The 26559-nt window shown below is 36.6% G+C and overlaps 2 protein-coding genes across 4 annotated transcripts in view; one reads left to right on the top strand and one right to left on the bottom strand.

Annotated features, from left to right (window-relative positions):
• LOC121383007 (aldo-keto reductase family 1 member B1-like) overlaps window positions 1-26559 on the top strand; it is a 69217-nt gene extending 42658 nt beyond the window's left edge. Inside the window, exons 1-10 of one of the 3 annotated variants that reach the window (XM_041512735.1) lie at window positions 15456-15506; window positions 17774-17935; window positions 18712-18828; window positions 19589-19663; window positions 20562-20681; window positions 21686-21792; window positions 22566-22647; window positions 23033-23116; window positions 23968-24050; window positions 25735-26559. In XM_041512735.1, coding sequence (XP_041368669.1) covers window positions 17813-17935; window positions 18712-18828; window positions 19589-19663; window positions 20562-20681; window positions 21686-21792; window positions 22566-22647; window positions 23033-23116; window positions 23968-24050; window positions 25735-25768 — 825 coding nt within the window. In that variant the 5' untranslated portion in view covers window positions 15456-15506; window positions 17774-17812 and the 3' untranslated portion in view covers window positions 25769-26559. Of the gene's footprint in view, window positions 1-15455; window positions 15507-15709; window positions 16071-17773; window positions 17936-18711; window positions 18829-19588; window positions 19664-20561; window positions 20682-21685; window positions 21793-22565; window positions 22648-23032; window positions 23117-23967; window positions 24051-25734 lie in introns of those variants that run through there. The other 2 variants (XM_041512734.1, XM_041512736.1) reach the window with 2 other exon arrangements.
• LOC121383012 lies at window positions 1655-8401 on the bottom strand. Its single transcript, XM_041512741.1, has 6 exons — window positions 8380-8401; window positions 5547-5606; window positions 4778-4896; window positions 4158-4322; window positions 3837-3883; window positions 1655-1790 (listed from the first exon to the last, which is right to left on the bottom strand). Exons 2-6 carry the CDS (start codon window positions 5597-5599, stop codon window positions 1752-1754), a joined length of 423 nt encoding a protein of 140 aa, XP_041368675.1. The 5' UTR covers window positions 5600-5606; window positions 8380-8401; the 3' UTR covers window positions 1655-1751.

Genomic DNA, 26559 nt, shown 5'->3' with positions numbered 1-26559 from the left:
TCGTTAAACAAAACAAATTATTTTCCAACAAATAAGACTCGTGTTTGACCTGATTGCCCCTATAAAGTTTAGCTTTTATATTGAATACTATGCAAATCAAAATTTTAAAGCAACAGTTTGGCTATTTCAGTGTGTTATTTGTCTTTATAAGTAATCCCAAATAAAAGATAATATTTATGAAGAAAATTAAAATCTACTTTTTTCTTCACAATTGTTCCCACGCCTCCCTTGACTTTTAATGACCTCTGGTGACCTCACACAGTTTTCAAAGTTGACTTCCACTGGAATACGATAACCATGGTGGTCGCTTTGACTCTCTTGGGTAGAACGAAAAGCCACTAGTGGAAACATATGCTATGCGTCAAAATTACCAAATGTCTGACATCCAATAGCCTATGATAAATAAATCAATGTGCTCTAATGGCATGGGCGGATCCAAGGGGGGGGGGGGGGGGGACCAGGGGGACGCGTCCCCCCAAAAAATTGTTCAAGTGCCCTCAAAATGTCCAAGTGCCCTTTTTGTTTGTAGAATTTTTTTTTTTTTTAAGTAAACAATAATTATATTGTAGATAAATGAAATCAAGATTTTCGTGTACATGCGCAAGCTTGCAGATATGTGCCTGTGTTATTGAGTCTCAATGGGGCCCCATTGAGGTTCTAACGCGAGTGACGCCAATTTACTTCATTATTGCTAGTATATTATGACGTAGAACTGTAGGAATTCATATTAATTGTAAATATCAAAACTTGTAGTAAGGTGCCCTTTTGACGAGTCAATGTGCCCTTCTTTTTTGGTCCCCCCCCCCCCCCCCCCCCCCCCCCCCCCCCTAAAAATATTTCCTGGATCCGCCCATGTAATGGTGTCGTTAAACAAAACAAACTTTAATTTAAAATGTTCTGAATTCTGCCTCCAGACTATATGAAAGCTGGTTTGACAGTACACTGTAGAAAGTCGATGTGTCATGCAACTATAATCAGGGAACTGTTTTATTTAACGACGCACTCAACACCTGACTACCGGCCTCGGTGGCGTCGTGGTTAGGCCATCGGGCTACAGGCTGGTAGGTACTGGGTTCGGATCCCAGTCGAGGCATGGGATTGTTAATCCAGATACCGACTCCACACACCGAGTGAGTGCTCCGCAAGGCTCAATGGGTAGGTGTAAACCACTTGCACCGACGAGTGATCCATAACTGGTTCAACAAAGGCCATGGTTTGTGCTATCCTGCTTGTGGGAAGCGCAAATAAAAGATCCCTTGCTGCCTGTCGTAAAAGAGTAGCCTATGTGGCGACAGCGGGTTTCCTCTATAAAAAAAACAGTGTTAGAATGACCATATGTTTGACGTCCAATAGCTGATGATAAGATAAAAAAATCAATGTGCTCTAGTGGCGTCGTTAAATAAAACAAACTTTACTTTCAACACCTAACTATAATCAGGTCACATTGACCTATGATATGTTGTGTTACAAGAATTGTCCTTCAGCTTGTGATTAATATAATTTACAGAATCAGATCGACTAAAGAAACACATAGCAGGAGTCCTCGTAGTTTTATTGAATTCAAGGCTCCCCAACCCTTGACATGGTCAGAATGGACTGGAGAAAATAGATCTTTAAAAAAAAAAAAGACAAAAAAAAAAGACAGACAAACACAATGATTTCCAGTGTATTTTTGTTCAATTTGTATTAACAAAGTAACAGTACGTTGATTCTCACGACATGTATAGGCAAACTGAACTTCTTTCAAACATTCATTTACCAAACGCTGGGTGTTGTTTTTCCGTATACATCTGAAAATAAACCAATATATGTACCTAGATAATAATGTACGTGTTGTTAGTTACTAGTCGATTACTCTATAGATGCGCTGTGTATCTGTCTGGCCGTGATCATAGAATTTTTGTTTAGAGGACGCACTAAGGAAAAATGCACATGATATTAAAGACACACACGCACACACACGCACGCACACATACACACAGACTGGCAGTTATTTTGTTTATTTTGTATTTACATAACAGTTTGGAATAATTTGTTTTAAGCTATCAGATTGTGAAATCCAGCAGTACGTGACAGTAGCTGGAAAACCAGAAATATAATTGTATGACTACTTTGTTTGTCGTCAGGTTATTTTAGATGCCGCGGAACGGAGGGGGGAGCCGGTAAAGTTAAAGTGTGTTTTGTTTAACGACACCACTAGAGCACATTGATTTATTAACCATTGGCTATTGGATGTCAACCATATGGTAATTTTGACATATAGTCTTAAAGAGGAAACTGCTACATTTTTCCATTAGTAGCAAGGAATCTTTTATATGAACCATCCCACAGACAGGATAACACATACCACGGCCTTTGATATACCAGTCGTGGTGCACTAGCTGGAACGAGAAATAGCCCAATGGGCCCACTGACGGGGATCGATTCTAGACCGACCGCGCACCAGGCGTGCGCTTTATCACTGGGTTACGTCCCGCCCCGGGAATCCGACAAAGCAGCGGGTCTATTTAAAAACACAGAATTATAATTTTCTCGGGAAAGCAATCTTCAAAACCCTGTAACAGGTTCAGTTTCCTCAGGCCCTCAAATTTGTAGTAGTAGTATGTTTACTTTAAGCCGTGTGGCTCATAAGCATACATTTATATACAATATTATAAAAGATATATAACAATCATCAGCATAAATATAAACAAGTGGATGTGTATTTGGAGGATGGACAGTTATACATGTTACGATCTTAAATGCAATGCACATTTTAAATATTTTCCAAGGGTACAAGGTTGTTTTCTATAATTCTGAACAGACAGTAATTGTATTAATTTAAAAACAGATGGTCTTAGCCAGTAGTATTTTTATATATATATACATTTGTACAATATGCGAATATAACAATACAATGGACATATTAAAATAAAATGAAATTCATCTTCAATCTCATCCCGATTATACATGTATACATTTTCTCCGTGATCGTTCAGTTTCATATCATCCTTGTTCAGTTAATTATTGGTGGGATCAAACTTGAAATTTTGTCAATTAAGAGATAGTATTGTAAACAAAAAGTATCTGTTAATTGCCTTAAAATTTTACATTTTGGTGAATTATTCAACAATTTGTCTATCTCGTGAATACAGTGATCTGACAGAAGCATTTTAACTATTGTTTATAAATATTACATGATTATCAACTTTCGGATTAAACAATACATCTCCAAATCCTAAAGAACATAATAAATGTTTTACATGATGTAGTCAGTTAAAAGACTCCTGGCCTTCTAACATATCATCATATATTGATTTCAAGATAAAATTATTCGTTTCTAAAAGCTTCAACCAATATTTAATAATTCTTACTTTACGTACTATATGTAGAGGCAGTCTTCCTAATTATGTTGAGACAGCTGCATTCATTTTACTTTTTTTTCACATTCAGAATTATTCCATATGAACTTTTTCTACATCATGAGCTGGGTCAAAACTCCACACTTCACACATATAATTTAACACACTGGATTACATAGTCTGAGCATATGACCCATGGTTTTTCTGCTTTGTAGAGCAATTAATTTTTGAGTTTATGTAAATTTACAAAATTTACAAATTTGTATCCCCCGGACCATCACAATGACAGTAATTTGGAACTTTTTCTCTCGTTCAGTTTATTTTCCCAGAAACGATTTTTTAGTTCCACTCAGAAACATATACGTATGCTTGACAAATGTTTTCTAAAACCATATTCAACGATCTATAAACATGAAAGAAGAATATGAAATAAGCATAAAGATAGAAAGGTTTTCTTTGTTTTTCTCGAGATTATAATTATTGTTTAATAATTACCCTGCTTGCATAAGCAACAAATTCTGGTTCTTCGATGTAACCGTCATCTGCAACATAACAAATAAATATATAACGTACCATGGGTACATTGTGTAGTTAACACAAAATAAAATTACAGTTTTTATCTAAGGTGTGCGTCTGCGCGTTTTGAGTGTGTGTGTGTGTGTGTGTGTGTGTGTGTGTGTGTGTTTGTTGTGCATAGTCTACCTGTATGTATCTGTATGCGTATATTATAAAATATTATATATCTGTGTACGTGTTAATGTGTTTCTGTGTGTGTGCGTACGTACGTGCGTGCGTGTGTGTATGTTTTATACATACGGTTGTGATCGATGGTGTTGAAGTTGTGTTGAAGGTCAGACACGGACAAGATGTCGTCGCCATCAATGTCGAAAAATCTGAAATCGTCTGTGAGAATTTGTCGTTCACTGTCATCGAGATCCGGCATCACCTGCAGGTATTCCTGGAGAGTCTGCTGTAGTTTACCTACAGGAGGGTTACACACACGAGGTGAATATAGCGAAACTCACTCTCACTCTCTCTCTCTGTCTCTCTCTCTGTCTCTCTCTCTCTCTCTCTCTCTCTCTCTCTCTCGCTCTCCCTCCCCCTCTCTCTCTCCACCCTCTCTCCCCCTCCCTTCCTCTCTCTTTACTCTCTCCATCCCCCCTCTCTCTCTCTCCGCCGTCTATCTGTGTGTGTCTTTCATTCTATATGTCGTTCTCTGTGTGTGTGTGTCTCTCTCTCTCCGTATTTCAGTCTCGTTCACACACACACACACACACACACACACACACACACATGTGCGCGCGCGCGCGCGCAACCAGAGGACATGGAAAGAGAAACATACAGATGTAGAGAGACATTTTATTGTTGCGAGCTACGTAAGCCCTTATTTTGAAAGTTAACTAAAAGGCAGATATACAAGTAAATGTTTAACTAACCATGAAGGAAAAACTCTTCGTATTCGGAAAACGTTGCTTTGTTATCATGATCAGAATCCATATCTTTAAAATTCTGTTTGAACGTCACTTGCCATTCCGCCAAAGTTTCTTCACAGAGCCTACAAATAAAATGTAGAAATTAAGTATCAGTTTTTGTTTCTTTGTTTTTTACTGAGGTTTTTTGTTGTTTTGTTTTGTTGTATGTATGTATGTATTTATGTTTGTTTTTTGTTGTTGTTTTGTGTTTTGGTGTGTGTGTGTGTGTGTGTGTGTGTGTGTGTATGTGTGTGTGTGTGTTTCTAAATAGTAACTCACTTATATGTAACAATAATATTTAGTAAAATCAGTTTTTGAACATCCACCTCAGTAGGCACGTTATTAACATGTTTCTTGTACTCAGTATGAAAGTAAAGAAAGGAATATTTATTTAAGACACATCAACACATTGTAAACTACAGCTGTTTGAAACTGACATCAGCATTGGGCTATTTCTCGTTCCAGCCAGTACACCATGACTGGTATATCAAAGACCGTGGTATGTGCTTTCCTGTCTGTGGGATGGTGAAAATAAAAGATCCCTTACTACTAATGTAGCGAGTTTCCTCTTTAAGACTATATGTCAAAATTACCAAATGTTTAACATATAATAACCAATGATTAATTAATTAATGTGTTCTAGTGGTATTGCTAAATGAAACAAACAAACAAACAAACAAACGATACCATCACACCCGAATCCATAGAGAGTTACTGAGTTATTGATACTCACACCGACGAAGAAACTAAAACCATGCATATCAACGCTATTTGAACACCAATCATTGTCAGTCTGTAAAATATAAACATTCCACTTGATTCATTTGCAATATGAATAGAAATAATTATATACGATATATGTATGTATATATATATATATATATATGCTAACACTGAAAACGCAATTTGGTTTTAATGTGACACTAAACAATATCTAATATATAACTTTGAATGTGTTACTATAACATGCTAAGATGTATTAAAGCATGTCAACGTGGGTTTCCGAGTTTATAACGAGGATCTTTTCATGCAATTATCACAAAATGTGAAAACGCAAAATTTTGTGTAAAATTGAAAATGTGTGTAGTATGTTCACAATAATTTGCGTGTCCAACCCGTATTCGTTGGACTCATAAAATGCATAGATTGATTGTTGGATAAGTCTGTGTGAAACAATGTCACGACTAAGCAAGGATCGGAGCATTAGGAATGCTGATTGGTAGAATTTCACAACAAAGGTTAGCTAGGCATTTTCAAGTGCACCCTTCAACAATTTCAAGGTTGGAAAAGCGATATCACCTGACTGGAAGTGTTCGAGACTGTCCTCGCACAGGCCAACTTCCGGTTACAACTCAGAAACAAGACAGACAAATAAGGAAAAACCATCAACGTAACCGCTTCTTGTCGGCTGCAACAACATCCAGAAACACGATAGGACGCCATGGGAGGCAAATAAATCCAATTACAGTAATTTGATTATTGATGGTTTCTCCTCATGTCTGTCTGTTTTTTGTCTTTTTTTTTTATTGTCCCCAGAAACATAAGCAAGGTCAAGGTTGTGGCCTTGAATCATTGATGTACATGGTATTATTGTATATACATAAACGATACATAATTAAAGCTATACACTCGTATATAAAGCACTTATTAAACAATATGTGTATACATATGCATGTGCGTGTGTGCGTATGTGTGTGTGTGTGTGTGTGTGTGAGAGAGGGGTGGGGGACAGACACGGACGTGTGGAGTAACAGGGATGAAGCCGAAGATAGACGAAAGGGAACACAAACGGCGCGAGCCGTATGCACACATACATATAGTATTCAATATTAAGATGAAACAGATAGGCTTAACATGATACTGTAAAACGGGATATTAGCAATGCAAAAGCCTTACATAACTGAAGAGGAAATATTCTGGAGACTAGGAAGAAGAGTACTAGAAATAGAAACAAAGAGTGAGAGAAGAAGAAGAAAGAAAAAATATCAATGCGATCTTAAAAAGAAAAGAAATTATAGAAAGTCGAGATACGTTTTCCAAACTGGCGATATTTTGCATAAAAATATGTTTATTAGCTTATTCGTATATTTTGTAATTAATAAGTTTATACATGAATTTATACAATTTGTTTGAGGAACTGCTGCCAAGGTTCCCACTGATCATCAAAGTCTTTATACAGGCAATTTTTATAAAATGTATTTTATCAATAATGAATCTTAGCATTGCGTTTTTATTTAATCTGATCTTTTGTAATTTCGTTCTATATATATAATACTTAATATTAATAATGAACCAATTAATAAAACAATGCTTTTTTGTTATGATACCAAATAAAACCATGTCATCTGTCTGTCTTGTCTCTGGCTTGTAACCGGAAGTTGACATGCAGGAATACACCTTAGCATGTTATAATAATACATTCATAGATATACAATAGATAATGTTTTTAGTGTCACATTAAAACCAAATTGCGTTTTCAAAGTGTGTCAGTATATATATATATATATAGATGTATATATATATATTTATATATATATACAATGTATATATATATATATATATATATATATATATATATATATATATATATATATATTAGAGAAAAAAGTAAAGATTTTTAGTCTCAAATTAAGGGGCCACACACCCCTCCACCCAGTTACGAAGTAATTAATAGCATTCTTTTGCGGTAAAATAATTATTTATAACTATTTATGTTCAATATTAATTAAATATTTATAACACTTTTCAATAATAGGATCGATCCCTGTCGGTGGGCCCATTGGGCTATTTCCTGTTCCAGCCAGTGCATTATGACTGGTATATCAAAGACCGTGGTATGTGCAGTCCTGTCTGAAGGATGGTGCATCTACTAATTGTTTTTAGCGGATTTCCTCTCTAAAATTATATGTCAGAATTACCGACTGCTTGACACCCAATAGCCGATGGTGAATAAAATTTGGTCATTAAACAAAACAAATTTTCAGATGCAAATTTCATTTGTATATTCGTAATCCGCAATTTGTAATCCGTATATGTATATGTATATACGTAATCCGCAATTCGTAATCCGTACACGTATATACATAATCCGCAATTTGTAATCTGTATACGTATATGTATATACGCAATTCGTAATCCGTATACGTATATGTATAGACGTAATCCGCAATTCGTAATCCGTAGCAATCACGTTCCATGCAAATAGGTTGATTTGATTCCATTTATGGGTCTCCGTACTCGTGTGCGTACAGATCTATGCATTATTAGTTTTGTACACGTATACGGACAAATGGAATCTGCTCCTAACACTATTAGACATGCTGAACATTCCTTAACTTATTTTGACAAGCATATAATCACGCCACTTTCCGTTATCAGCAGTATTGGTTTACTTTGTCATTTTGGAAAAAAAACACATATTAAAATGTTTGATAACGAACACACTAATCCTACCATTAATAAAAGTAGCACAAATGTGTAAACACATGCAAATACGTTACCCGTCTAAATGAGGTACAATAGAAACAGTGTCATTGTATTATACTGTTATACTTATGAACACAAACCTGGCGCTGTGTACGTGTTCGTTTATTTCATATCCACTGATAACTTATAAACGAGGTCACGTAGACGTCGCTAGACTTTTCGAAAGGGGTTCCATTTATTAACGAACTAGTAAATTGTATGGCTACTAATTGTAAGGGAGGGGGGGGGGGGGGGGGGGAGGGCAAAAATGGAGTAAATCGCCCAAATGATGTTCGTTCGCAAGCCTAAACCCACGTTAGCTGACATAACTGGGGTCAAAGTGATTGTTAGAGGTATTTAAGCCCACCCTCCCAAAGCGTATACCGATTCTTTAAAGGAATACTCATGACAAGGCTTTTTGTGTGATATGCATATTTAGTGATGTGTGCGTGTGCGTGCGTACATGCGTACGTGTGTGTGTGTGTGTGTGTGTTGTGTGCGTGTGTGTGTATGTGTGTGCCAACTATACCAACACAAATGAAAATGATTGTGCACAAGTTGTCCAACTTGTGAGGGCTTCTTATATTTGAGATATATCATAACAATATCGGCGACTCCAACTATTTTAAAGGATATAGACATAAAAAAAAAAAAAAAGTATTTCGAAAAACAACAACCCAGAAAGCAAAACATATAAATAATGTGAATGAAAGTGAAAGAGGAATGAGAACAAAGAAAATGAAAGGAATTCATTCTCTGCTTAAACGGTTCAACATTGATAATAAATACTTATAAACTAATTATAATTTAATCGAACAGTATTTTATTTTATTTTGTTTTGGTTTGATATAGTTTCAACAAAGAAAATTTTGTCAGTTAACGTGCAAATCAAATGGTTCAAAAATATTTGAAGAATCTTTAAAGAAGTTACATTCAAAGAAATAGTTACAAGAGTGGTTCGTAATACGTCTACAGCGTAAATCTTCATGCCAAGTACTACAAGTTTGTCTTGCTATAGTGTGTTGAATATTTTCCTTTCAGTTTCCACACAAATGAAATGAAGGCACCTTAAAACAATTTCTGATATCTAATGGCAAACCATTCCATGACCATTTGAATCAATACAGGGTTTTAAAAAAACATTAGGAGCCATATAATTCATTATTTTGAACATAACTATGTACTTATATAATTTTGTTGCTATTCGGCATTTTCTAATTCCGGACGTATGATGTTGTATAGGGCAACAACCCCAGTATTCGACCACTTAAGACAGAAAGGATTATAACATATTCATTTTATTGGCATTTGCTCATATTTGGGGGTTTTCGTAAATACTTACTGGCAATGCTATTCACTGAATAGACCCATGTTTTGTCCTCATGTGGTATACGCCGACTAGAGTAGGTTTAGGTGCAATCTAATTAAAATTAGCTCCACTATTACATGTGGATCTAAAGACAGCCAGTTGGAGTTCATGTCCACCAATCAAAACCTTACTTGCAGAATCCTGCCAGTGATTTAAAAATAATTTGAAAACATTCCGAATTATCCTGAGGGTATACGACATGTTTCGTGTGAATTACGAATGCCTTAAAACATGTTTTATTTTATAAAATAAATAATTTGTAATGTAAAATTGAAGACTGATAACCCACCCCGTACGTATTGGTATGGTTCGCTGTACTGCGGCCACTAAAATAGACTCGCCCGATATTTTTAGAATTTGTATGCTCCCGAATAACGTTATAAAAGGCGAAGTGTGATTGGTCAATATTTAAATTATTATTTACAGACAAAATGTTACCTGGACATTGGGGACTACGCAGTGTTGTTAGTTTTAAATCACTGGCAGGATTCTGCAAGTAAGGTTTTGATTGGTGGACATGAGCTCCAACTGGCTGTCTTTAGATCCACATGTAATAGTGGAGCTAATTTTAATTAGATTGGTTTAGTTGCCGCAAGGAACAGTATGCAGTATTCGACCAGCTGACCCAATATTCGACCACTTTCTAATTAACTAATAAAACTAAACTTTGAAGTTTATTTTATATTAAATGCAGCATATATCAAACAACTAAATCCAAAAAGTGTTGATTTTAAGAACTGTAACACATATTCTTGCATTTACGCACGCACGCACATACTTATAAACACATTCACACACGCACTATTACTTTCTGGTGAACAGTCTCTTTGGTCCTATCTCAGTTTACAAATAATGCTATTAGACTGAAAATAAAAGAAAAGATAATTGTGCAAGTCCTGACAAACAGCACCAAAATACATAAAATTAGTAAATTTGTGGTTCTTGGAAGTTTATTTTGGGAATGTATCCTCGAGCTTTTCTATTGGTCGAATACTGGGGCAACCCTCTCTATCATATGCCATTATTTGATCACGTAGTCATGTGATTGAAATTATAATGACTGAGGTCACATTGCATTGCCAGCTCCATTTGATTATAAATATTAAGATTAAACACATTTTCAAAGATTTCAAATGGATCAAAAGTATTGCAAATGTTCACGGGATGTTGGATGGTGTAATAGCATGCTATAAAAATGGCCGACGTCGATGAATATATACTTACGTTCATTCACATGGTTATCGTCTGCTATTGCGTTTCCGGAAGAAAGAATGTTCACCCTGTCGCGTATGTTCAAAATACGTTGGGAAAATCTATATTCTATTCAGTTTAAAGGAGTATGGTAATTAAATAAATACACTGGTCGAATACTGGGGTCACTGCCCTACTCGTATATTTTCATCAGAATTTGTACATTTTTATTGAATACTTACATTTCGTCAGTACAGAAACCATGGATGAAGCGGATATATAGAGGATTCGTCACGAGCATTTTTTAATAAAAAAAATTACATATTAAAAAACACGAGTAGCGAATTCTATTTATCCTATAACACTTCTAAAATAACATTTTAATTTTTTTTTTTTATAGTAAATCACAGTACTAAAGTCGCCGCCATTGATAATATGACGTCATCACGATTAGCACAGATTAGTTTGACGTCACGCATTTTAAACAAATCTTTGAAAACGTTACGCTCAGGTACACGGGTCTTGTTGGCTTGTAAGCAAATGACCCATCCACAGCAACACATTACCCATTATAAATTATCACATGGGTTTATGACATGGATATCATGGGTAAATATGATTTGTTCATTTTACATTGTTTCTGAACGTTAGGCTTAGGTAGTGTCTGCGTTATATTAATAGGAGGTTGATATTTTATAAATTAGAAAAACACTAGTAATGAATTCTGTTTATCCTATAACATTTCTAAATAACATTTTAATAACATATTTTTTTAGTAAATTATAGTTCTAAAATTGCCTTCATCTGTAATATCAAGTCATCACGATTGCCACAAAATTGTACTGTAACGCTACGCACTTTTAACTAAATCTGACCACAATGTTATGATTAGGTGTACATTATAGGTGTTGTTGGCTTGTAAACAAATGGCCTATAACAACAGCAATAACCGGATTAATACACCAACATATCAAATGGGTTTATGCCATGGCTATCACCCATCGAACAATGGCATGCACATTGCCAATTGTCAATGAATTAAAGTTATAAGCGTATGAGACAACTGCAACTATATAATTATAATTTTATTAGGCTATATATATTAATTTTCATTTTTTTACGATTTCCCTCCAAACCTCCCCCAAAGTTCCCTTGACATTCCACCTCATGTCATTGCCCCCCCCCAATGGATTTTCTGGATCCGCCACTGAAATAGGTATTAAAAAAGTAGTGTCGGAAATAGAATTAAAATGATTTTCGTCAATTATTTCTTTCATATTAAACTGACAAGTAAATATTTAGTAAATATCTATTTAATGATACTCTACCTAATTTAGCATTTACTTGTTTCGGATCTCATTGATGTACATGGTGGTCATGGTCATGGTAAGTTTTTGCACGTGCGTATATGCCACGAAGGCTTCACGCACGCCTGTCACGGACTTAATCTCTGAGTTTCGCCAGTGACCAAGTCTGGGCGGGGGTAAGTTTGAGGTGGCCAGAATTTGGAATTAAAAAAATGTGCGGTCGGTCAAAGACCTAAGTTCTAAAGTGAAAAACCTGCTGATCCTACACGTCTGGACTGAGAAATTAAATCCAAAAGTATTTTTGAATGCTCGGCCGAAAACGTTTTAAGGTGATTTGAGCAATTGAACGGGCGCCAAAGTAAAGTGCGTTGGACTATTTATAAAAAAAATAAACATAAGAATTTTGAACCACGGTCGAAAAAATTTAAAGTCCAACTAAGCCCAAAAAGGAGGTTACCTGTCCTAGGAGAGGTTGACTAAGTCGGCGAGGCTGGAGATTCCCGGAGAGTCGGCAGTAGATGTTGTCGCTGGAGCAGGGTACGAACTACCATGCCATAGTCGGGGCCGCAGACCGCTCGGATCATCTTATGTAGAGACCGGTTGTCGATCTTGCCGAACAGGATCGCTTGTCTGTATGTTTGCTCCCTCTTGTGCGTGACGATTACGGCGTGGTGAGTGCCGAACACCTTGTTGTGTAACCGGCCTCGGTTAGGCCATCGGTATACAGGCTGGTAGGTACTGGGTTCGGATCCCAGTCGAGGCATGGGATTTTTAATCCAGATACCGACTCCAAACCCTTAGTGAGTGCTCCGCAAGGCTCAATGGGTAGGTGTAAACCACTTGCACCGACCAGTGATCCATACCTGGTTCAACAAAGGCCATGGTTTGTGCTATCCTGCATGTGGGAAGCGTAAATAAAAGATCCCTTGCTGCCTGTCGTAAAAGAGTAGCCTATGTGGAGACAGCGGGTTTCCTCTAAAAAAAACAGTGTCAGAATGACCATATGTTTGACGTTCAATAGCCGATGATAAGATAAAAAAAATCAATGTGCCCTAGTGGCGTCGTTAAATAAAACAAACTTTACTTTGTTCGGAACGTTACTAAATATAGTATCATTGCTCTGAATTAGCGTATTCTTCGTGGAACGAGCTTTCAAGGAGTGATAACAGCCTAGAACAAAATGACACTGTCAAATAATTACCAAAAGTCTATTGGCTCTTAATTTATTGTGTTGAGTATAAGCCTACATCGGCAATCCAAAGAAATACAATACAATACAATAACTTTATTTCAATGTTCATATATGAGTAATAAAAACATAGTCTGGTTGACCAGCAAAAATAAAGTACATAAAATATTAATCGCTTACAACTAAAAACTGAACTAAAACTGTATCTAATAAAGTACACGCAGAGGCGGATCTGGGGTGAGGGAAGGGGCTCGCCCCTCCCTAAATTTTCTGAGTTATAATTTTATTATATATTAATTTTAATTTGTTTACGATCCCTCTCCAAAGCTACCCCAAAATTCCCTTGGCATTCCGCCTCATGTCATTGCCCCCCCCCCCCCCCCGCATAAATGGATTTTCTGGATCCGCCACTGACATGTAGTGTAACAGATTCTATTGTCTTTTGTCTGATCTTCGATACTCAGTAAATTAAAATAAATATACCAACCTAGCCTTTTTTGATTAAGGGTAACTGAAACTATGCATTTCACAGTTAACGTTTACACAGTGAACTAAAATCGCAGAATGGAAAGACTTTTCCCAGACATATGAAAATCCTGACCCTAACATAGATCTAGCAGGTTTAAAGCCCCGGTCACCCTGTCAAGAATCAGGACGCCGGTTAGCCACGGATACGATCCGGCATCATTCGTGACAACCCTTAATTGGGATGATGATATGAAAGTGTGTCTTTTTATCTATTGCCAATAAAGATGTATTTTGTTGGGTGCCCAGCCATGTTGGTATCAGGGGTAATGAAAAGGCAGATTCTGCTGCCAAGTCTGCTTTAGATTTGCCTCATGCCAGGGTTGGTGTACCGTATACCGATTTTAAATATAGTATTAACCAATTTATCTTTTCGACTTGGCAACGTGATTGGGACGGTGCGATTCCGAACAAGCTTCATACCATCAAGCCATTCTTGGGAGAGTGGCAGTCCTCCTATAGACAGTGCAGGAAGGATGAAATTGTCTTGTGTCGTGCCCGCATCGGTCATACTTACTTGACCCATTCATTTATCGTAGTACATCCTTACTGACCTGTAGAAGAACGCAATAATCCGTTCTAATCCGTAATAAACCGTACTTATCCGAACTTAATCGTAGTAATTCCCGGCCTCAAGCACCGGTCACACTGTCAAGGATCAAGACTCCGGGTTAGCCACGGATACGATCCAACATCATTCGTGACAATCCGTTGTGGTCCGTACTAAACTATACCGATCCTTAGCGATCCGTAGCGACTCGTAGCTCTCCCCGTTGTCAACTAACCCATATCCTTAATAATCCTTGGTTTATCCGTCGAAAACCGTAGTTCAACCGGGGTGCATCCGTAGGGGACCCGGACCACTATCCGGGGTCATCTGAAGTTTTCATCCGTCCTGGATCCGGCCAGACGATTCTTGACAGTGTGACCGGGGCTTAATACAGCGACTCGTGAGCGCATGCTATTCTCGTACAGCCTACATGTTTTGGGGTCGGAGTTAGTTCACCAAGATAAACCTCGCGTGCAAGCACAAACAGCGAGGTTTATCTTGTCTAGGCATTCCGCCATTAGCAGCTTCTGGACAACGGTTCCGAGGAATTTTGCTCGGAACGAAATTGCGGTCAAAATAACGATTACCATCATATTTCCACACCAAAATCGTATATTGTGATCTATTTCGAGCTCACTGAGACCAAGAAATACTTACTTTGAAACAATCTTCACTTTGAATTAAAGGAAAAAAGTCCGACTTTACCGAGCGGATTCTAGCAGCCACTTTCTAGCAGACAATTACGCTGGCAGACAATTTCAGCTGACCCGCATGACGACGTTCTAAACACTGGACTCATACGCCTTTCAAACACACCGATATGCTAATTATTAGTATTTACTATAACTTAAGAATTTCAGAGTTTAAAAGAGTATCTTTATATAAAAAAACCCACACAAAATCAAAATAACAACCAAGACTCATTTTTATGTCTTAAAAGGTCTTCGAAAGGCATATGAGTCCGGTGTTTAGAACGTCGCCATGCGTGTCAGCTGAAATTGTCTGCCAGCGTAATTGTCTGTTAGAAAGTGGCTGCTAGAATCCGCTCGGTAAAGTCGGACTTTTTTCCTTTAATTCAAAGTGAAGATTGTTTCAAAGTAAGTATTTCTTGGTCTCAGTGAGCTCGAAAAAGATCACGATATACGATTAGGGTGTGGAAATGTGATGGTAATCGTTATTTTGACCGCAATTTCGTTCCGAGCAAAATTCCTCGGAACCGTTGTCCAGAAGCTGCTAATGGGCGGAATGCCTAGACAAGATAAACCTCGCTGTTAACTAGGGTCGGAGTGTCTGAGAGTGAAACATTAGCGGGAGGGCGGGGTGTATTATAAAAAGTAGCTCGAGTCACCTCCAGCCCTATACCATATCAATGAGGGGTAGGGCTGGAGGTAACTAGAGCTATGTCAAGAGGTACATAACATTTTCAAAACAACTGTCTCGTTTTTTATTTTTTTTACTTATAAAGAAAAATACAAGGGGTTATGTTTTGCCTTATGTAATAATTGTTGAACGGTCCCTTATGGGTCAAGGTTGATAACGTTGAATCTTACTAATTTACATTTTGTGGTGGCAAGATGACGTCTACAGTACCAAATGTCCTGTTAAATACTGGTTTCAACATGCCAGTTGTCGGGTTGGGCACCTTCAATCATTCGTTTCGAGTAAGTAGTTATTTTTTTTAACATACTATTATTGTTTTACTATACAAATGTATATTAAAACATTCTTGCAAGTAGCGGATCCAGGACGTTTTGAGGGTGCAGGTTGGGGTTGGGGGAAACTAACGGGAAATGGACACGTGGATCAAATGTCAAAAGGGCATGCCGATTGGGGGGGGGGGGGTTAAAAAGGGGGAAGGAGAAGAGATATTTCAATATTTTTAGGGGGAACGGGTCTCCTGGTACCATCACCCTCTTGTATTAGCATCTGCTCCCCCTTTCTAGGTCCGATGTCAGACTAAACTAACTCCATAAATAAACCGTTTTAAATGTTAGGACTAATAATACGTTGTAGTTTGTAAACTGTCCTTACAATTAAACGAGACATACTTTGTGCACGGTTTCATGAGATTGTGTGTGTGTGTGTGTGTGTGTGTGTGTGTAGATATATCACGGGATACGCTATAGAAAGGGATCATACGTTATAGAAGGGTGACGGTGAGTGTTCGGAAGGGGTGTTTGTAGCTAGAGTCTCCTGCAGCCCTCCCCATATTGATATTGGGGAGGGTGTTTGTCACAAGTAACTTAATGTTTTCAATGCCTCGTTTTATATTGGTCAGTAACAGTCACAGGGAAAGACGGGTAGGTGGGTGTGTTGATGAGTGAAGTTAGTAAGTTAGCTCTTAGCATTGCAAACTATTTTAGAGGGATCCTGAAAGAGGTACCATATATAAAAATGCCATATTCTGAGTTGTGTAGTTGTCGCATAGCCTGATGGGGTCCAATGGTCAATACAGACAATGACATTATAATACTAAAATGGGCGTGGGGTACTGGACAGAGAGAGGTCATGGAGGCAATGCCCACTCCACCCCCACCCCCCCCCCCCACACACCCAATCACATCTCTTTTTTCTCAACCACATATATTTTTCTTTTACCCAATAACATGATTCATAGACAATGTGATTGCCACCCCCCCCCCCCCTTCTCCAATGTGGGTGCTCCCCCATATAAAATCCTGGAGGTGGGATTAAGCTGAAATCAGGTTATTGGGGTGGGGTCAAGTTGGTGATGATGAATGGGGAAGAGTCATGATGTGATGGAGGTGGGGGACTCAGGATGTGGTGGAGAGGAAGGAGTCAGGAGGTGGTGGAAGGGGAGGAGTCAGGATGTGATGGAGGGGGAGGAGTCAGGATGTGATGGAGGGGAGGAGTCAGGATATGATGGAGGGGAAGGAGTCAGGAGGGGATGAGTCAGGATGTGACGGAGGGGGATGTGGTGGAGGGGAGGAGTCAGGATGTGATGGAGGGGGAGGAGTCAGGATGTGATGGAGGGGGAGGAGTCAGAATATGATGGAGAATGTGGCTAAAGTATATATCTGAGTTACGTCATAGGCCTACACGTTTTTTCCATGGTAGACAAGTTGTTTGCCATCCATTCCGGCCAGCTAATACTAGTATAGAAAAGTTGTGATAGGGTTTTTTTCTATTCAGTGTGTGGATACAGCAGATTTTTTTTGTCTAAAACCAAGTCAAGCATCACATTTACCTATGTAACTAGTTAATGATTAATACTGTAAACAATGTGCTGAGGTGTCATTACACTAGTCATAAGGTCACGGTCGTTCAAACAGAAGTCTGCACTGAGGCCTTGATCTCGATTCTAATATGAGATTTTCCCCTTGTTGTTTGTTTTCTACACCAGGAAGATGAAGTGTACAAAGCGGTGAAGGCAGCTGTTGCTATGGGATACCGGCACATCGACACAGCCTGGGTGTACAGGGCTGAGACACAGATCGGCCAGGCTTTGAGGGAGAAGATGGATGACGGCACTGTCAAACGGCACGACTTGTTTATCACGTCTAAAGTAAGACAACTCCAATGGAGCACAGGTCTTCTAATATGGAGTAGGCAGCGATTTGAAGAATGAGAAACCTGTTTTCATTTTTTCACTTTCAAAAATGAGCTTTTTTTATTGCATTTTCAGAGTAGTATTCAGAAATCTAAATTTAAAAACCCACAAAAAATCAAACCCCCCACACACACACCACCACCACCTAAGTAATAGGCAAATTGTAAAATAAATTGACAGATATGGAATAAGAGTTATGTGCAGTTGTCTGGATCTGGCGGGCGAGACGTAGCCCAGTTGTAACGCGATCGGTTTGGGATCGATCCCTGTCAGCGTGCCCATTGGGCTATTTATTGCTCCAGCCAGTCACCACGACTGGTACATCAAAAGCCATGGTATGTGCTATCCTGTTTATGGGATGGTGCATATGAAAGATCCCTTGCTGCTAATTGAAAAGAGTAGCCCATGAAGTGGCGACAACAGGTTTCCTGCTTCATGTCTGATGCCATATAACCGTAAATAAAATGTGTTGAGTGCGTTGTTAAATTAAACATTTCCTTCCTTTCTTCTTTGTCTGGGTCTACTGTGTAGTGTGTTGATTATAGTGTAATGGTGTCATGGTTTGGCCTGCCTGCATGTATGTTAATTAATGAAATAACATCCACCAACTGTTATCTTGTATTTGCTCACTAGTGCAATAACACCAAGCTGACCTAGTGGTTTGTGTCCTGTTCAGTTTGTTTAGCATTTTAGTAGTACTCCCAGCAACATTTTCCTCTTTGTACTTTCAGTTGTGGGTAATATTCAACAAACCAGAGAATGTGGAGACAGGCTGTCGAGAGTCTTTGCATGAACTCGGACTGGATTATCTTGATATGTTTTTAATGCACTGGCCCACCGCATTTCAGGTCAGTATTAATCACTGGATTATCTGAGGGCTAAAAGTAATTCTTATAGGAACTATTAAATACGTCCTAGTATATATTTATTTAGATAATAGAATTTTAAGATTTTGAAATAAATGGGTATTAATGATTTTCAGATTAATCTGTAGCCTAACCAATAATTATATTCATCTAAAATGGTTGAAGGTTTTGCATGGATAAAGTTAGCTTGAATAACAGTTTTGAAAAGAACAATCAGTGTTAGTGTCAGTGTCAGACCACCAAAATAACAATCTAGTTCAGTGTCAGGCCAACAAAATAACAATCTAGTTCAGTGTCAGTCCAACAAAATAACAATCTAGTTCAGTGTCAGACCAACAAAATAACAATCTAGTTCAGTGTCAGACCAACAAAATAACAATCTAGTTCAGTGTTACAATAAAGTCCGTCTCTGGTCAGACAAAAGTTCCAGAATTGATGTGGTAATGCATTTGTGTGTGTGTTTTGGTTTGTGTTTTTTAAAGAATGCATTGCACAGAAAACGTGGGTATATTTTGTGTGTTTGTTTTATGTCCTCATCTGCCTTGTCTCATTAGCCATGGGATGACTTTGTGCCCTAAATGCTTTCCTTCACATTTTCCATATAGCTAGATAACCAGATGAAATGGTTGTGAGTAAAACACACAACCTGCAAAATATCAAATGTATTTCAGACATACAATTATCAGTTTGGTGGTATTTATATTTGTTTAATTTTCTACATTTGTATTTGTGAATTTTGCAGGAACCAGCAGACCGTAAAACATGGATTACCAGTGAATTTATACCAGCAGATGTTGATTATGTTGAAACATGGAAGGTATTACATCATAATATAGGGGGAAAAAAACACTTATGGAATGCAAATATACATGCATTTTTAATGCTTAACTTCTCTTCTGAATAGATTAGGACAAAATGTAAACATGTTGAGTGGTAGCAATGCTTATTTAGTATGCTAAGTAAATATAATTCTCATTTAAAATCCAACATTTAACAAAACTGAACCTCGTAATCCTTGATAATAGTAATATTATAGTAGTTTTATGCAGTGACGGATTTATAAGGGGGCAATTGCCTTGGGGCCCCCCTGCCAGAGGGCCCCCAGACTAAGGACTTCCTTTGTAAAAAAAATTAATAATTATAAAATTAGTTCATTTTTTTTTATTTGTCATGTAATTTAATTTCTATGTTCAGAGGCCCCCGAACCTGAAGTGCCCCCGGCCCCCCCAAGGTCTAAATCCGGCCCTGGTTTTATGACAAAAAACTGCAATGTAGAATCCATTAAAAAACCACATTGGTTTGATCTGACAATTATGAAAGCATCCCATTAAGCTTATTATTATCCATATGGTTAAAAATATCTCGGTACATAACAAAATGTTATGTCCCACTAGAACATCAAGTGAGACTTACATTTTGACATCACACGATGATGTCATCGATTGGAGTACTGCAACCTTACCGGAACGTTAATCAAACGAGTTTAGTTATATAAATTGAAATCAATTAATAGGTAATAAATAGGATATTAAACTAGCTACAATTTTGTATCATATTTATGTTCCTCATCAAATAATTTTCATTGTCACTCGCTAAAGCTCGTAACAATTGAAAATTATTTCACTCAGGACATAAACATGATACGAAATGGAAGCTTGTTTAATATCCTATAAATATGTTGGATTTCCGGTTTAGTTTTATCATACTATTGATAGGCTATGGAAAAGTTGGTGGACATTGGTCTGACACGGTCAATTGGCGTTTCAAACTTCAGCTCAACACAACTTGAAAGGCTGCTACAATCTGACATCAAGTACAGTCCGTCAAATCTACAGGTATATAACATGGAAAGAAAGAAAGAAATGTTTTATTTAATGACGCACTCAACACATTTTATTTACGGTTATATGGTGTCGGACATATGGTTAAGAACTACACAGATATTGAGAGGAAACCCGCTGTCTCCACTTCATGGGCTACTCTTTTCGATTAGCAGCAAGGGATCTTTTATATGCACCATCCCACAGACAAGGTAGTACATACCACAACCTTTGATATACCAGTCGTGGTGCAATGGTTGGAACAAGAAATAGCCCAGTGGGCCCACCGATGGGGATCGATCCCGCACTGACCACGCAACGAGCGAGGTATATAACATGGAATTCAGTTGACAAATAATATGTATGTTCCCACCTTGGATACATTGTCCTAGCAAGGTGCTATGCCCACATCAAGCACGTTTCAGCCAGTATGAGATATACCGAAAATAGATGCCTATCCTCAAGAATAGGACTTAGTTGTGGAATAAGTGGGCGAGTTGTCACTGGTCATAGGATTGAAGCCCTTTTGGTGACTGTTGTTAAAGATCAGACACTATAGGTTACACCAACACCACCAGTCACTTTTCAATACAATTTCTATGTAAAAATATATTCTGTGAAAAATACAATATTGAGAGAACTACTTTAAAAAATACTCTCTCTTAATAACTACAATGTACCCTGTGAACAAGAGGCTCATGGGCCTAAACAGTCACCCGAGTAAATTATTCACCACACCTGCCAGACTTCTGGAATATATGATACTCATTTTCCAGGAGTGTGTAGGGGACAGAATGATCAAATTCATGATTTTGTTTCTCCATGGGTCAAGGAAGCTACCGTAACCACCAAATCTGAAGAAATTACAGTTTAAATGCATTTCTCTACATAACTATGGAAAACCTTTATCCCCTCCCTTGGGAGAAATCAGTGGGATTACTCCTCCCCATTGAGCTGTTAATGATTTCTGAATAGGTCTTAATAGAAGTCTAATGTAGGTTTGACTATTACAATTGCAGATTGAAATTAACCCATATTTAACCAACTGTCAACTGCTGGATTTATGCAAACAAAATGGAATTGTCGTCACTGGTTATGCACCTTTGGCTAAAGGTGGCAGCACTTAGTGAGTACTTCAGTTGTTCCACAGTCTGTATATAGTCATTCAACTATTGTCTTAATTTATTTAAGTACTTCATAGTTTATATGGTTATTAAAATATATTTTTTAAAATCTATGACACCACAAACATATTGATGCAAGTCATATGAAAATCTAATTATCATCAATATATACCATCTAAATTTAAAAATTTAATCTACTTATTACTGTTACTCATTGATTTGCTATTTTAAATAACACATTGTAGGCGTAATGCAAACGGTCATCAGTCAACTACACCAAATTAGTTTCCATTGTTGATAATGTTAACAGTTTGTAATGAAACTGATTTATATTTAACAATATATTGACCTTGGGCATTATATATAAAAATTGTGATACATTATATTTTATTTACATGCAACAAATAGGATAGCACTTGTCATTTGAGATAATTAAATAATGTGTTATTAGCAACCCCCAGTTGTGCAGACTGGAATTACAGTTTGTATTTTTCAATGGTACACTAAATAAAATATGTTAATTTATTTGGAATAGGTAATAGTATTTGCACTTGCAAATGAAATATAATACAAAATCTTTGTTAACTATTATTAATAGTGATTATAAAATGCTTTGGACTTATTTGGGTTTATTTTTGCCTTTTGCTCTTTTTTTTACTTTCTAGTATTTTTTAAATTCTAGAAGCCCTAAGTTAACTGTTAAATAGAACACTAAGCAGCTGTTCTTGACTTTACCAATGTTGGCTTGTTTACAGGTGATACTGTTTTCTTTCAGTGTTGGGAAGCAAATGCCTAAGTTACTGGAGGAAGACATTTTAATAAAGATAGCATCCAAATATGGAAAAACACCAGCTCAGGTATGTCTGTATACAATTTTTGCAGGTTTAACACAAGAAATTTATCAAACTGACAAAACCAACAATGTTCATACAAGGAGTGAAGGTTATGTGGATACCTAAATATTCATATTTGTTAGGCTCAACTGTTTAGCAACAAAATAATATTTCAAATAGAGTGTGTTAACACTGAAGTTTTTGTTTTTTACTATCTCTGGATATATTTCAGAAAGCCATACTTATATAAATGGTATCTAGCAGCCACTCATTTAGTATTCTCTAGGTATCGAAGTGTTTAAATTCACTCGACATTTACTCTTTGTTTTGATTGTGAATATGTAACCATCAAGATTCATTGTGAAGACTCGTTACTCTCCAGCCTGCATTACTGTGGTATTCATTACAGGTAGCTCTCAGATGGGCAATACAACGAAAGTATGCAATAGTTCCAAAGAGCATCACCCCATCACGAATTAAAGAAAACTTTGAGGTATACCAACTTATTTTATACAATGTCATTTTGTACATAAAATAATGACAATAATTTCTATATGAATGTGTATGTAGAGATATACATATAGATATATAACATTCTACAATCCACACCATACACAATGAAACCCCTCTAAACCGGACACCCTTAGGACCAAGACAAATGTACAGTTTTAAAGAGGGATCCAGTTTAGACAGGTTAAGTTCTGTACTGGTTTTTAAAAAGGGACTGTAAAACGTCCGGTTTTGACAGAATTCTGGTTTACAGAGGGTCCTGTCTTGAGATGTTTCACTGTATATGTATTTATATAGATGTCTAAATCTATATGGTTTATAGTTGAACTGTTTTCTCTGTATTTATATAGATGTCTAAATCTATATGGTTTATAGTTGAACCGTTTTCTCTGTATTTATGCCATTACCCATTACAATATTGAACAGTGACACAGATCAATGACATGTTACTTAAAATATGTATCAAACAACTGTCATACATAGTGAGTTCGTGTAGCTTCTATAGTTGAACCGTTTTCTCTGTATTTATGCCATTACCCATTACAATATTGAACAGCGACACAGATCAATGACATGTTACTTAAAATATGTATCAAACAACTGTCATACATAGTGAGTTCGTGTAGCTTCTATAGTTGAACTGCTTCATCACAGTTTACAATTTAGTCCAACGTAAAGTTCATTTAAATGTTTAATAATAATTTTATTCTGTTGTAATGTCTTACTTAAGTTAATATATACATGTTCATTTGGGTATTCATTTTATTTATGACTTTCTTTTTCAGCAAATGTGGGTACTCATTGTAAATACTAGTACTTTATTTTGATCTTTAGATTTTTGACTTTGAGCTTGACCAAAGTGAAATGGAAGAAATATCAAAACTTAACAGAAACCAAAGACTTGTGACTGCAGATACGTAAGCTGATATTTTACATTATTTGTCTGGTCACTTTAAAAAAATTGGAATCACAGACTAAGCATTAAAAAATTCTGTCCTGAGTTTTCTATCATTGTAATACTTTTCTGACCGATTAAATTACTAATGACTTACATTATTCATGAAATGCATTTTCTTGTTTGGAATATCAGTGTTTGTATGTTTCTAGATTTTATTTTCTTGTAATTTCTTATGTATGAAAAAAATATATATTAACTATTACAAATATTAGGTTAAAGTTTGTTTGTTTTGTTTAACGATACCACTAGAGCACATTGATTTATTAATCATTGGCTAATAATTAAATTTTCTTTGCGTCTATACACTTTATGGCCATCTGATTGGTCCAGAGGTGCTTACCTTTTTTCGTTCATATCTTGATGAACCAAAAAATTTAAGCCATGCCTACCTCCCCCCACCCCTGACTTGCACTACTTTTGTGCAACAAGCCGGATTATTCAGGCAACCATATTTAGATATTTTGATGAAAACACACGTGAAAGCTACTAAAACAATAAAAACATATATACAATAAATTAATGGAAAATGTTATAGCAGAGTAGACATGTAGATTTATACGCATTAATTAAAAAAAAAAACCTCTTCACTAATCATGACATGTAACTTACTTGTAAGCGATGTTCTACAGCTGTTGGTGAAAAATAAACGGTTCCGACAGCATAAATGTTAGACACGTTCCCTTCTTTCACTTTCATAAAATATAAACTAAACACGAACAGGACAATTCCTTCCAATATAACTAAATGATCCGTAAAAATGCACAGCAGCTAGAGAAAATGGCGTCGCTTATCAAAATTACGTCATTTACCAAATGACATCATTTACAAAAATCTCTTGATTCAAATAATAGTGAATGAACGTTTGCATTCTTACGCGACATAAGTATCAATGAAGTTTACACAAACAATACTACAGGCGTATCATTTCACTGATATATGACCGTATAGTGTCCTGTTCTCAGTAGCACACACATCCTTGCATCAATATTAGATGTGATTGCAGTTTACTGCGATTTACTACCGGCCTCAATGGTGCCGTGGTTAAACCATCGGACCAAAGGCTGGTAGGTACAGGGTGAGTTTTAATGACTTGACCACTACATCATCTTCTCTCTCACTAACCACTAAGTTACTGTCCTGGACAGACAGCTCAGATAGCTGAGGTGTATGCCCAGGACAGCATGTTTGAACCTTAAGCACGAAAATAAGTTAAAATGAAATGAAAAATGCAATTTCCTTTCAATAACTTCAAAATGTACTAACAATATACTGGGGCATTGCTTAATATTCTTTTTCTAAAATTTACTTAAGTTTATGTATCCAAGTCGAAAAATTATACAACTTTTCAAGAATGTGTGGATACATGAAAAATAATTTAAGAGCTCTGTAATTAATTATTTATCATGCATCACTTAAAATATGTTAATTCAATGATAAATGTGGTGTGACCACCATAAAGACACTGGCTTAGACATTGTTGACTGCTTGTTATAACAATTGAACTGGTGTTACGGTAACACATTGTTTCATACCAGCATTTCTATTATTCTCTGAAGATTTTTATGCATTTTCCCCATGTTTTCCATTATGTTTTCCATTTCACCACTTTGTCTTATAAATCATATTTTCCTATTAATTTTCAGATTCAAATGTCATCCTGAATATCCATTCCACTGAATTCCCAGAATGCAACTTCCTTTGGTACTACATCTATCCAACAGTTAACCTGATGGAAATACTGCTGTTTAGATATTCCAGTACTGTATGTCATCACATGATTTTAGAACACCATTAATAAATGTGAATGTCAGTCCGGCAACGTGGTAATACTGTTGGGTATTGGTTGGAATTCCATCATTGATCAATTTACATATATACAATTGGTTAGAATTTATTTGAACTTAACAAGGATAAAAATATTGAGACTACATTGTCATGTTCACTATTTCCAATTTTGCTATTTTACCCATAGTACTTATTCAGTATCTGTTTTCTTTACATTTACATGAAAACAAACCCAACAAATGATACATGTATATTATAATCTAAACTGTAGGAATATAACGATAAATATTTTCCACAACAATCAATTAGGGATTTCATAATGGATCACGAAAACCACTTGAATTATCACTTCACAATCACATACTTTTAATGCATGGTCATACATTGACTGAATGAATGTTTAACGATACCCCAGGATAAAAAATATATTGGCTATTTGGTGTCAAATACACCGATGCTAAAACCAAAAATTTGGAGATTGGTGGGTTGACTTTTAAATAGCTTAATCAATGTTATTTATATTCCTGTCTAAAACAAAGATATATACAGTTTTGTTTAAAATTAGTCTTAAAGCAACATTGGTCTAAAATTATACTCGACAAAAAAGAAAGTATACATGTAATAATATCAACCTGACAAACTCCATGGATGACATTTTAGGAATAAATGCACATGTATATAAT

This window comes from Gigantopelta aegis, chromosome 10 (assembly GCF_016097555.1).
Source record: "Gigantopelta aegis isolate Gae_Host chromosome 10, Gae_host_genome, whole genome shotgun sequence".
Taxonomy (NCBI): Eukaryota; Metazoa; Mollusca; class Gastropoda; order Neomphalida; family Peltospiridae; genus Gigantopelta; species Gigantopelta aegis.
Note: the sequence above shows the minus strand (reverse complement) of the source record. Positions and strands in the feature narration are given on the sequence as shown.

Coding starts and splice junctions, on each gene's coding strand:
- LOC121383012 (XM_041512741.1), bottom strand. CDS start 5,599: ATGATTGGTGTTCAAATAGCGTTGATATGCATGGTTTTAGTTTCTTCG. Junction 4,897..5,546: donor GTTTTAGTTTCTTCGTCGGT/GTGAGTATCAAT, acceptor TTTTATTTGTAG/GCTCTGTGAAGAAACTTTGG. Junction 3,884..4,157: donor CAACACCATCGATCACAACC/GTATGTATAAAA, acceptor GTTATGTTGCAG/ATGACGGTTACATCGAAGAA.